At 43.2% G+C, this 13180-nt stretch overlaps 1 protein-coding gene across 4 annotated transcripts in view; it reads right to left on the reverse strand.

Moving 5' to 3' along the window:
* LOC127002010 (hemicentin-1-like) overlaps positions 1-13180 on the reverse strand; it is a 251350-nt gene that overhangs the window by 201695 nt on the left and 36475 nt on the right. For all 4 annotated transcript variants that reach the window (XR_007755636.1, XM_050867330.1, XM_050867331.1 and 1 more), the window contains exons 8-18: positions 11806-11878; positions 9831-9975; positions 9427-9548; positions 8773-8934; positions 6468-6590; positions 2903-3181; positions 1925-2010; positions 1410-1505; positions 1093-1240; positions 607-753; positions 184-279 (exon numbers count right to left, since the gene is read on the reverse strand). Coding sequence is in view for 3 of the 4 variants with exons in the window: in XM_050867330.1 (XP_050723287.1) it covers positions 184-279; positions 607-753; positions 1093-1240; positions 1410-1505; positions 1925-2010; positions 2903-3181; positions 6468-6590; positions 8773-8934; positions 9427-9548; positions 9831-9975; positions 11806-11878 (1477 nt within the window). In the remaining variant the exon portion in view is untranslated. The remainder of the gene's footprint in view (positions 1-183; positions 280-606; positions 754-1092; positions 1241-1409; positions 1506-1924; positions 2011-2902; positions 3182-6467; positions 6591-8772; positions 8935-9426; positions 9549-9830; positions 9976-11805; positions 11879-13180) is intronic.

Raw genomic sequence — 13180 nt, forward strand, 5'->3', positions numbered from 1 at the left:
ATATATTTACTTAAGTTATGATGAAGATACAGGAAAATAATGGTACTCTTGAAAATATATAACAATACTTGCACGATCGAAAATAAACGTACACAGCGACATCACTTCATATCGCGACTGTACATACATGCAATCTCACATTCCAGACTCTGAAGGCAAGTGGAAAACAAACTTTATACCTACACAGTCCAGTGATGGAGAGTGAGGCCTGGAGCTGAAGCCTTCCGTACTGGTTCTCAATGGTGCACTGATACGTTCCCTCGTCATCAATCTGCACGGCTGGGGAAGAAGATTATTCAAGATAAATAAAAAAACTGATGAAAAGGAAGTAGATAAATGTTACATGCTCTACACTGACACCACAAGGGAGGAGGGAAGACACATCACATACCAGACCTGGACAACACAAGTTTGCACTACAAGGCCTGAGGAGCAGACAGCAGAACACACTGACAGACCTTTACAGTTATAAGATTTTGGTAATTATAGAAAATGCTTCAGAGCTGTGTTTGACTGGTTATTAGCAGTATAACAAATTGAATCATCACATAACTGCATCATGATCTCCTTAATTATGACATGAATACAAAACCTTGACTGTCCTACCTTTGACTCTGAGGTTACCGTCAGCATCCTGGGCAAAGCGTGGAGGCAGGGGCATGCCATCGGTCCTCTGCCACATGATGGAGGGCTCGGGCGTGCCCACCCCATAGCAGGAAAACCCTCCCGTGCCACCAATCTCAACGGCAGTGTCTGAAAATAGTCAAAGCTTCTTGTTCTTCATCTTCGTGAGTCCATCTTCTCCCATTCTTGGTGTCGGACGTGTGATGAAAGTGCTCAAACCTCTTATCCTTTATCATCATAAAAAAACTGTGCACGAAACAAGTCTGGGAGCAAGAGTTTGGGGATACTGCCAACACCTACCAGGCGAAGATCTTGGCTCAGTAGGCTTAGCTTGACTTTACTGAAGGGAACTTATTTAAAACTGAGAGTGTGTGATCATGGCACTGAAGGAGTGGGATTATGTGTTATGTGGATTCTGCAAGTAAGACTCTCTCCACAGCCAGCTGTGTGCCGCCACACTCCACTCACCTGCTGGGGCCTGGATCACCGTGGGTGCCGCGCCCACCCGCAGGATGATATGGGCCTGGGCGGTGCCGGCCACGTTGATGGCCTGGCAGGTGTAGCGGCCGCCGTCACTCTCCTGCACACCCAAGATCTTGAGGTGATCTTCCTCCATCTACAGCAAGGAAAGAATTATCAAAACATTACTCAATTAGCAAGGTTTCTGTTGCTGCCATTTTTCATAAACAATGTTTGTTTTGAGAGAATATTTCAAATTTCATTGTTGTTTTCAACTTGTTGCTTTTACAATGAAAATTGCTAAACAAGAGAAACTTCTTACACACCTGGATGAAGGACATCGGCGTGACCGGAGTGGAGCCGTCCCTGAACCAGCGCAGGGAAGGCGTGGGAATCCCAGTCACCAGGCACTGCAGCTTGGCCTGCCAAGAAAAAATCCCCAAACTAGAATCCCTGGCCCAGAAAGATTCCCCCCCATTTTTTTTACAGCTCAAGGGCAACAACAACAACAACAACAAAAAAGAAAAAAAAAAAGCCCACTAGTCTCTCTCTCTCTGGGGAAGATAAACTGTGGTAACCCGGATGTTGCACTGGTTCTGTCCCAAGGTATTACAGGCTCAAAAGCCAATGTAACAGAGATGAGCAATGAGGCCATGCACAGCTATAGCATCTGCCCCAACCTTACCTTGATAGTATCCTGAGGGCCCATAGAAATAGTCTCCCTTTACCCTAAGCAATGGCCACACTGAGGGATGATAGCACATGCATAACTAAAGAGGTATGGCCCTGGAATGTCTGATGTTCAAAGGGAACTTAGGAACGCCAAGCAGCGCCAACTCACTGTCTCTCCGCCAGCCACCAGCAGCTCCTCCTCAGCCACCCTCACTGCTGGAGCCTCAGTGTACGTCAGCGTTGCAGTCGCCGATACTGAAAAAAATGCATCTCTTGTTTTAATACATCCTCGATTTGTGAGTGAAAGAAATCTTGGAGATACAGAATGCTTTATATAGGAATAGCTGGAGATCTTTTGTATGGCAGCTCAAGGATATCAAGTGAAAATTAATTGCTATATATAAAGGTAAACAGGTACTAATAGATTGATATGTCCTTGAGTTAAGAGTAAAGGATTTCTGAGTGAAAGGAGTCCTGTAGATAGAGATTCCTTTACATAGAAATACCTCGAGATCTTTTGTACGGAAACTCAAAAATATCAAGTAGAAATTAATTGCTATATATAAAGGTACACAGGTATTGATAGATTAACATGTCCTTGAGTTAAGAGTAAAGGATTTTTGAGTGAAAGGAGTCTTGCAGATAGAGATTCCTTTACATAGAAATACCTGGAGATCTTTTGTATGGCAACTCAAAGATGTCAAGTAGAAATTAATTACTATATATAAAGGTAGACAGGTATTGATAGATTAACATGTCCTTGTCTTCAGAGTAAAGGATTTCCGAGTGAGTGGGGTCTTGGAGACATAGATTCCTTTACATAGAAATACCTGGAGATCTTTTGTATGGCAACTCAAAGATGTCAAGTAGAAATTAATTGCTATATACAGTATAAAGGTACACAGGTATTGACAGATTAACATGTTCTTGTCTTCAGAGTAAAGGATTTTCAAGTGAAAGAAGTCTTGGAAATAAAGACTTCTTTACATAGAAATACCTGGAGATCTTTTGTATGGCAACTCAAAGATATCAAGTAGAAATTAATTGCTATATATAAAGGTACACAGGCACTAATAGATTCATAGTCAGGTAAGAAGACCAACAAACAGACAAAAGTTATGCAGTAAAGCAACAGACGTCCCCTCACCTGTGCCTGCTGGGCTGGTTGCAGTGCAGGTGTATGTTCCCTCGTCTTCCTGCGTGGCCTGGAAGACACGCAGGGCACTCCGCTGGGGCGTGAGTGTGTCAGCGTGTTCAGTGAGTGCCACGTCACCTCTCCGCCAGGCCAGGCTGAGCTGGGGGGAGCCTCGGCCCTGGCAGGTGAGGGTGAGGTTGTCTCCCGCCCTGAAGGGAAGCACTTGTGGCGTCACGAACACTTCTGGAGTGGCCTGCACCATGACCTGGATCTCTCTTGACTGCTGTCCCCCTGCGCCAAACACACAAACATTAACAGAAGAATGCAAAAATCCTTGAGTGTGTAGCCTAGAGTTAGTGAAGACAAAGAAACATGAGTCTGCAACCAAGGGAAGAAGAAGGAGGGGAGACTTAACCCAGTAGCAGCGGGGATCATGTTTCTTAACCCTTTCCTTGCTAAGCGCTCGCAACGAGACTATCCCCTCAGACGTGCTCGGGCACCCCAGCGGCGTAAGGGGATCTCTTTTAACCGCTGTATCTCAAAAACTATTCATCACAGCTACAAAACAAAAACAGCATTGGAAAGAGGAGGCCAAGATCAATAATATTCGGTTATGTAAGCCTCTCCTGCGAACGTACAGGCACGTTCAGGGGGTGTTTTTTGCTGTGAGTGTGACTGGCGCTCGCAGCAAGCTTTTAGCACAACCAGCAAGTGATGCAAGTGCTTGCTCTTTTAACCGCTGTATCTCAAAAACTATTCATCACTGCTACAAAACAAAAACACTATTGGAAAGAGAAGCCCAAAATCTATAAGATTCGGTAATGTAAGCCTCTCCTGCAAATGTACAGGCTCGTTCAGGGGGTGTTGCCTGTGAAGACGTACATTTACACATGCGCGACGGTCAGCCGTAAGGCAATTACTGAGTTAGATCTTTTGATGATAGGTTGCTGGCAGGGCAGTATTGCCAACTGCAAAATTTACAACTATTTGGTCAAAATATCAGTCATGTGATAGGTGAAGATATGCAAAAATGTTGCTATATTGGTCAACAACATCCACCAATTGCTCATCCGTAGATTTTCCGCGCTGGGCTGACATGATTTTCCACCAAATTTCATGGAAAACCCACTGAATTGGCAATGCTATGTTGTGAGAAATAGTGTTGGAACACACTCATACGTGGGAAATTTGAGTGCGACTGGAGCTCACAGCGAGCGTTTAGCACCACCAGCAAGTTACGCTAGTGCTCACTGCAAGTATTTAGCAACGAAAGGGTTAATGGTCCTCTATGCGAGAAAAATGAGAAAAATCATCCCTCACACAAACCATTTCATAATATATATCAAAGCCTTTGTGATCAGATTATGTATCATCTATTTTGGGAGGTTTATATCATAGCACAAATTTGGCCCATTGCTGCTACACAGTAAAGCCACAAATTTAGCCCGTCGCTGCTACCGGGTTAAGGAGTTTGTTTATGTAACCTAAATGGAAGAAATTAAATCTGGGGTACAAGAGTTAAAAGATTTGTGCGTGTGTTTGTGTAACCTAAAGTCGATAAAGACAAAGAAATATGCGTTTGTAGCCTTCGGAAGAGTATGTATTCCTTTCATTGCATAGTCTAGTTACACGAGGACTTAAAAACAAGGGTCCCTATATCGTCTGGTTATAAAAGAACTAAGAAAACAAGTATCTTTAGCCCATAGCCTGTCTACGTAGTCTATAAGGGCCAGTAAGAAGCTATACGCCCTGAACACTTGTATCATGTCAAGCACTCAACATCTGGACATCACTTGAGCACAGCATAATCTGTAGAAGTGATTACAAGCCTCATCTGCCTAATATGTACTATTTTTACTCCATAGCCTGTGTGATTTATTTATTTATTTTTTTTTTTTTTTACAACGAAGGAGACAGCTCAAGGGCACAAAAAAGGAAACAATAATAAAAAATAAAAAAACGCTACTCGCCGCTCCTAAATAGAAACAAAGAATAAAAGTAGAAATAAAGGGAGGAGGAGGAGAGACTCTTTGCCAAGGAAATACATAACTCACATGATTTGCCTTGCCAGCCTGTTGTGTTCTACTCTTACCTGCATCATCCGTGGTGTGGCCGGGGCAATTAGAGGTGAAGGGAGGAGGAGAGACTCTTTGCCAGGGAAATACATAACTCACATGATTTGCCTTGCCAGCCTGTTGTGTTCTACTCTTACCTGCATCATCCGTGGTGTGGCCGGGGCAATTAGAGGTGAAGGGAGGAGGAAAATCTCTTTGCCAGGGGAGTCTATAACCTACATTTCAAACCTCCTTTGGGTCACTGGCAAACACAAAGTCCAATCTTGAGGGTTCGTCACATGCCCTGATTCCTCTATTTTATTTGTAGCTTTCACTGGTTCAAGCACTTCCTGGACTTACACTGTTAGCACTTCCTGGACTTACACTGTTATGTCTTTCTGCAGTGCATTTCTGATTCCCTCACTATAAATAACTTTCTCTGACAAAGACTGATTGGAAGCCTGTGTTTATTACTTCAGCTTGTGTGAGTGTGTGTGTATTTACCTATTTGTACTTACCTATTTGTCGTCTACCGGGCCCGAGGTAAACTCTCATAGTCCCGTCTCCATATGTACATTTATCCAGTGTGTGTGTGTGTGTGTGTGTGTGTGTATATGTTTACCTCTTTGTAGTATACAGGGCCTGAGCTCAAGCTCGAACAGCCCTGTCTCCCAATCTATATTTGTCCAACTTTTCCTTCATTATATGGACACTCCCCGATTCAACAGTGTCTTTGCTAAGTCCATTCCATGCATCCACATTCCTGTATGGAAAACTGTACTTCTTTGTCTTTCAAACAAGTCTCCTTCCTCAGTTTCTTGCTGTGTCCTCTTAGTTGCCTCCTCCCTTCCATCTCGATTAAATCATTTCTGTCCAACACGTCCATTCCACTTGTGTTCCTGTACCATTGTATCAGGTCTCCTCTTTCTCTTCTCTCTTCCAGTGTTGGTCGGCCCAGTTCCTCTAATCTAGTCTCATATGACAGACTTGATAGTTCTGGTACCATCTTAGTTGCAATCCTTTGTATCCTTTCAAGTTTCCTTATGTCCTTTTTCTTGTGTGGTGGCCAGACAACTGCTGCATACTCTAGCCTTGGTCTGATCAGTGTTGTTATGATTTTCTTCATCATGTCCCCATCCAAGTAGTGAAATGCCACTCTAATATTTTGCAGCAGACTGTATGTTTCTCCAAATATCTTGTTTATGTGCTTCTCAGGTGTCAGTGTATCTTGTGCTATAATTTCTAAGTCCTTTTCTTCCCTCACTGGGTCAATGATTGTCCCTCCCATCTTATACAATCCACTTGGGCTATTTTCACTCTTGCCCATTCAAATTGTGTGACACTTCATTAAACTCCATTTCCCATTTTTTACTCCATTTATGTATCTCATTTAAATCTTCCTGCAGCCTATTACATTTATCATCATCACCTATTTCTCTAAGCAGTTTGGCATCATCTGTGTGTGTGTGTGTGTGTGTGTGTGTGTGTGTGTGTGTGTGTGTGTGTGTGTGTGTGTTACTGACCTTCATTGGCAGCAGAGCACCTGTACCAGCCCTCGTCCTGGCCGCTGGGGTAGAGGAGCATGAGGGAGTTGTTGCCCATGACCTGGTAGCCTTCCAGCTCATCCACGCTCACGAAATCACCAACTGCAAGTGTGAGGGAAGATTTAGGTCCATGTTATTAAACGTATTAGGCTCCCATTACGACTATTTTCCAAGGCCACAGAGAAGATTAGCCGGGTTTTCATGTCTGATTTTCCTGTTCAAGGTGCAGGAGTCAGGTAAAACTATCACTAGGATCATGAAACAGGCAAAGAAAATCCCAGCAACTTCTACGAGAGGCTTTCCAAACAGGTGGACAGAGGTGCCAAGATGCTTAAGAATACAGGCTTATGTCCCACTCCTCCCTCAGCATAACACACACAGCAGATAAATGTAATGAGGCATATAAATAAGTTCTTAGATATAAACATTGCAAACAAAATAAAACAACCAGATGAACATGACTAGATAAATACACACACATTCAAACTCAACATGCACACACACACACACACACACACACACACACACACGAACTCAGGAAAGGGATGGATGGGTTGATTGTATTTATCTAGATTTGAAAAGGCCTTTGACAAAGTTCCACATACAAGACTATTATGGAAACTGGAAAATAAAGGAGGATTGAAAGGAAATATGAAAATATGGATGGCAAGCTACCTAATGGGAAGGGAGATGAGAACTGTGGTGAAGGACATAAAATCAGAATGGAGAAATAATCTTCCTGGTATATGTAAATGACATGGCTGGAAGAGTTAATAGCTATAAAAACCTGTTTGGACGACGCTAAATTACAAAAACATATAAGAAACAAAGAAGATTGTGAAATATTGCAAGAAGACCTACAAAATTTGGAAATGGAGTATGGATTGGGAGATGGAATTTAATGTGAAAAATGTCATGTTATGGAAATGGGTAAAAGTGAAACAAGACCAATCTGGATATACAAAATGGGAAATGGTGAAACATTAAAAAAAGAGAGAGACCTGGGAGTAGTGATGAGGGATGATAATCAACCAGAGTCATATAAATCGGATCTTTAGAGACACATATAACTTGGTGAGAAATATTGGTAGCATTTAGCTACATGGACAAGGACATGATGAGAAGGCTAATCACTACCATGATTAGACCAAATTAGAATATAAGAAACTAGAAAGAATACAGAGGATGGCATCAAAATGGTCCCAGAGTTGGAGGGATTAATATGATTAAAGGAAATGAACTTAACAACACTGGAACAAAGAGAGACCTAATCCAAATTTATAAAATATTAAACAAAATAGATGAAGTAGATAATCAAGAACTGCTACTAACAGAAGGAAACATAACCAGAAATACAAGAGGACACAGGAAAAAAGAAATGTAGAGGTTTGGAACAGTCTGAGCGAGGATATAGTATCAACAACTAGGTAAAACTAGGTAAATACACACACTGGAAATATCTGTGCCCTGTAGGAAAAAGCACGCACACACAGCAAAGAAATTACAACGACGCATAGAAATAAGTTCCCAGATATAAACATTGCAAAGAAAATTCACTTCAGCACACACTTACACACACAATGGCAATGAAACAAAGGGAAGGACTCAAAAAGCTTGGCTCAGACCATGTAAACCACTAATAGAGAAATACAAATACATAACACATGAAGAAAAGTGAAACATGTGAAGAAACTGGAAAGAATACAAAGAACAGCCAATAAAATGGTATCTTAACTGGATGCCCTAACTTATGACGAGCAGGCAGACAAAACTAACCACAAGAAAGCACATTTTAAGGAACTAAGGAACTGTTTGGAAGAAGCAGACTGGAGCAAACTCAGAGGAACCAGAGAAGCAGAGAAGTAGGAAAACCTAAAGGAAGATCGAAAGAATACAGCTTACAGATTAGGAAAAAGTTGGAAAGTTTCGTTTAGTCGGCGCAACATCTGTGGTCATATGCCGGAGAGAGACAGAAGAGGAAGGAGTTATAGGGGAAGGGAACAGATCCCAGGAGATGGGACACAACCCCTGATTAATACCTGGTACCCATTCACTGCTGGGTGGACAGGGGCATAGGGTATCGGAAAAGCCGTCCAAATTTTTCAACTCCACCCGGGAATCGAACCCAGGCTCTCTCGGTTGTGAGCAGAGTGTGCTAACTACTGCACCATGAAGCCCCCTTAAAGACTAGGTAAAGAATAGATAAATAAATGAAGTAATGACTGGCAAACAAAACATTGTAAATAAAAGCAGGAAGCCAATATCTCCATCTCCATATAAATACTTGTTTCTGTTCTTCCGAAGAAATCCTGGACTTGGCCTTTGATGACGTAGCGTGACCAGGTGATGTTGTAGGGCACCGTGGAGGAGGTGTGGCAGGTGAGGACGGCGGGGCGTGAGGGCAGCATCGTAACATTGCTCGGGGCCTGGACCTGCGGCGGCGGCTCTGGGGGGGAACAGAATGGAGCGTAACTGATATGTAGAGTGAGGGAGAAAATCCGTGTTGTAATGTGACGAAGACGTAAGGTGTGCTGGACATGTGGCATACTCTGCAGTCTACGTCTGGTAACACTGACTTGAGTTGCCATCTGGTCCAGATGGCAACTCAAGTCATAGATTGGTTTACCAGCTTGATTCGAGGTTAGGAATCGCAAACCAAAAATCTTGTAAACCAAAACTGTGAGTAAGTGTGGTGCTGAAAACGCAAATATTGCACACTGAAGCACAAATGTAAGTGGACACAAGCATGCGAGTCCTACACCTGCAAGTGAGGAACATGGACTAAGACTCCATTCAGATTGTTTTCCACTCTGAGAGAAATAATGGTGTTCCTGGTGCCAAGGTGAGGGTCAGAGCCAGGGCCGGCTACCAACATGATATTCATAGCCAGCACTCTCAGCACCAGTGGTTAAATGACAGCTCCATCAAGCTTTCTCACCCTTGACATCCAGGAACACAGTCGAGGATCCCGTCCCGGCGCTGCTGGTGGCCACGCAGGTGTAGTAGCCTTCGTCCTCCCGGCCGGGGGAGTCCACCATGTAGTGCACCTCTGATGACTGCCTGCAAGAAAATGTATTAGCAACTTAACTTAATTTAGGTAAGGTTAGGTTAAGTTTAGAGTATCTTCAAACACATGATAGCCAGCACCTCATGGAATAAATCAACAAAGAATGACGTCACTTTGTCATATAGAAAGTCTCATTAGTAAGGAAGCATATATGAATTTCCTGAGTCAAGACCTATTGTAAGTGTTTGAGGTTTTGTTGGGTTAGGTAAGTTACAGCAAACAATTACATCTAAAAACTTCACAGAAAACAACCCCAGATAATTGTGTCAACTCACGGGAACCTCTGTATGGTGCCCAGGTCTGCCCCGTCCTTCTGCCAGGCCAGGGTGAAGGGCACCAGGGTCTGCACGTGGCAGCTGATCACCGCCGGCTGCCCGCTGTAGCCCGCCACATCATCCATGGAGCTCACTTCTGGCGGTGCTGAGGCATAATGAAATACTGTAGTCAAAATCTATGAGTATAAAAGTAGTCAAAATATATCAGATCTTTTCCTCCACTAACACTAAGTAAGGAAAAGAAGAATGGTAAATAAAGAAGAAAGAAGAAGAAAAGTGCAATAGAGGCATTTCCCACTAAACATTTGGGTAACACTCCTAAATATTTGACTGTAAAGTGATCACAATAGCAGTGGTGTGTGTTTGGTGGGGATGTGTTCCTGGCCACTCAGAAATAATGGAGAATGAAGCACAAAACAGCCCCAACAAACTAAATATTTGACTGTAAAGTGATCACTTGTGTGCCAGCAGCAGTGTGCTGTGGGTTTGACAGGGACGTATGTGTTCCTGGCCACTTGAAAATAATGGAGAATCAAGCACAAAACAGCCCCAACAAACCAAATATTTGACTGTAAAGTGATCGCTTGTGTACCAGAAGTGTGGTGTGGGTTTGATGGGGACATGTTCCTGGGTGACAGTTTTCCAGTTGCTACGTTAACCCCTTCAACACGAGGACACGTATGCTGCGTCCTTGCATGCCCCATACCATATCCAAAGACGTGCATACGGCATCCTAGCTCACTTTAGCCAATACACGAGTTATTTCATCTCTATATTTATGCTTACATCTCCAAATTATCAATTAATTTAAGTTTCTTTATGTGCACCATTTAATTCTGCATGTTTTCATATATAATAAATGATGATTATGTTGAGTTTATGGCTGAAAACTTGTTATATTCAATAGCGACATTTGAAATTTGGCACACGCGGCGATCTCAGATACGACGCGGGGTGCTGTTTTGGCCCGGCCATAGTGAAGGGGTTAAGGGCGAAAGACAGTTTTTCCGGTTGCCAGGTCAAGGGTGGGTGACAGGTTTTTCCGGTTTGTCTTTTTCCGCCGTAATTTTGAAGTTGGGTGAGATGCACACTGACTGCCCAAGCTGGGATACAAACCGAGGCTCATAGATTCGTATGTGAAAATGCTAACCAATACTCCATGGAGGCTTTTGACCTTGCTTCCATCCACCTAATTCCTTCTCCTATGATTCCACAAGGAGACAAGTGCAAGGGAAGGCTAGTAATGACACACCTTTTGACGAGGAGGGTATTTAGGGCGAGGCGAGGCACCACCACAAAGGGCAAGACCAACGTTACCAGACTGTCGTACTTTTATTGTTTTTGTCGATTTATTCCTGAAAACTATCGCACCCACAAAGATAACGACATGCATTTATAATTATTGTTAAAATCGGTAATTATTGATGCTTTTTTTTACAATATATATGGGCCAGAAACCAGAAAATACAGTATTATGTGTACGATAATCTGGTAACGCTAGGCGAGACAAGGATGTGACTGGAGGCGAGGAGATGGGGGCGAGGGAGAGCGGTAGGGAGAAGAGGAGAAATAAGAAGACGAAGAGAGACAAAGAGGAAGACAAAAAAAGTAGGAAAGTTTCGTTTAGTCGGCGCAACATCTGTGGTCATATGCCGGAGAGAGACAGAAGGGGAAGGAATTATAGGAGAAGGGAACAGATCCCAGGAGATGTGACACAACCCCAGATTAATACCTGGTATCCATTCACTGCAGGATGGACAGGGGCGTAGGGTATCAGATAAGCCGCCCAAATTTTTCCACTCCGCCCGGGAATCGAACCCGGGCTCTCTCAGTTGTGAGCCGAGTGTGCTAACCACTGCACCATGAAGCCCCCAGAAAGAGGGAGACAAGAAGAGGAGGAAGGCAAGGAGGGAGAGAATAAAGGAGGGAGAATAGAGCAAATGAGTAGAGGGAAAAACAAAGTTGGTACGCTTACATGGCGGCTGAGATGATAAGGCAGTCGGGGAAATCCTCTCAAACTGGTACCCTTGTTTGTCACGTCCAAAAACCTGAAAAAAAGGATACATAACACATAAGTCAGTATTCTCAGATGCTTCCGCCTCTCACATCAACTATTTCCAAAGGCCAAAAAGGTGATGAATTGAGCTCTAATGAGTGTTTTTTCATGTTCATGGTACAGAAGAAGGATCAGACTACCACCAGGGTCATACAAGTGCCCTTGGAAATGATTACAGCTCCTAGGAAAGCCTTGTCAAATGTGTGTGCTTGGGTGCCGAAATGTTTAAGAATTCGGCCCATTAACTTCAGTCCATAATGAATGTTGTGTATATAAGAATGTTTATAGTTTCATTAACCCGGTAGCAGCGGGGATCATGTTTCTTAACCCTTTCATTGTTAAATGCTCACAGCGAGCGTTAGGCGTATTTGCTGGTGGTGCTAAACGCTCGCTGCGAGCCCCAGCCGCACTCAAATCTTCCGCGTATGAGAGTGTTCCAACAATATTTCTCACAACACAGGATTGCCAATTGAGTGGGTTCTCCATTAAATTTGGTGGAAAATCATGTCAGCCCAGCACGTAAAATCTACGGACGAGCAACTGGTGGATGTTGTCGACCAATATAGCGACATTTTTGCATAGCTTCACCAATCACATGACTGATATTTTGACCAAATAGTTGTAAATTTTGCAGTTAGCAATACTGCCCTGCCAGCACCCCATCATCAAGAGATCTACAGTAGTTGCCTTACGGTTGACTGTCACGCACGTATAAATGTACGTCTTCACAGGCAACACACCCTGAACGTGCCTGTACTTTCACAGGAGACGCTTACATTACCGAATCATATAGATCTTGGCCTTCTCTTTCCAATGGTGTTTTTGTTTTTTAGCTGTGATGAATAGTTTTTGAGATACAGAGGTTAAAAGAGCGAGCATTAGCGTCACTTGCTGGTGGTGCTAAAAGCTCGCTGCGAGCGCCAGTCACACTCACTGCAAAAAACACCCCCTGAACGTGCCTGTACATTCGCAGGAGAGGCTTACATAACCGAATCTTATAGATCTTGGCCTCCTCTTTCCAATGGTGTTTTTGTTTTGTAGATGTGATGAATAGTTTTTGAGATACGGCGGTTAAAAGAGATCCCCTTCCACGCTGGGGTACCTGAATGCGCCTGAGGGGATAGTCTCGTTGCGAGCGCTTAGCAAGGAAAGGGTTAATGGTCTCTCTAAGCGAGAAAAATTTAGAAAAATCATCACTCACACAAACCATTTAATAATATATATCAAAGCATTTGTGACCAGTTTATGCATCATCTATTTTGGGGGGTTTATATCATGGCACAAATGTGGCCTG

Source organism: Eriocheir sinensis, chromosome 22, assembly GCF_024679095.1.
Source record: "Eriocheir sinensis breed Jianghai 21 chromosome 22, ASM2467909v1, whole genome shotgun sequence".
Lineage (NCBI taxonomy): Eukaryota > Metazoa > Arthropoda > Malacostraca > Decapoda > Varunidae > Eriocheir > Eriocheir sinensis.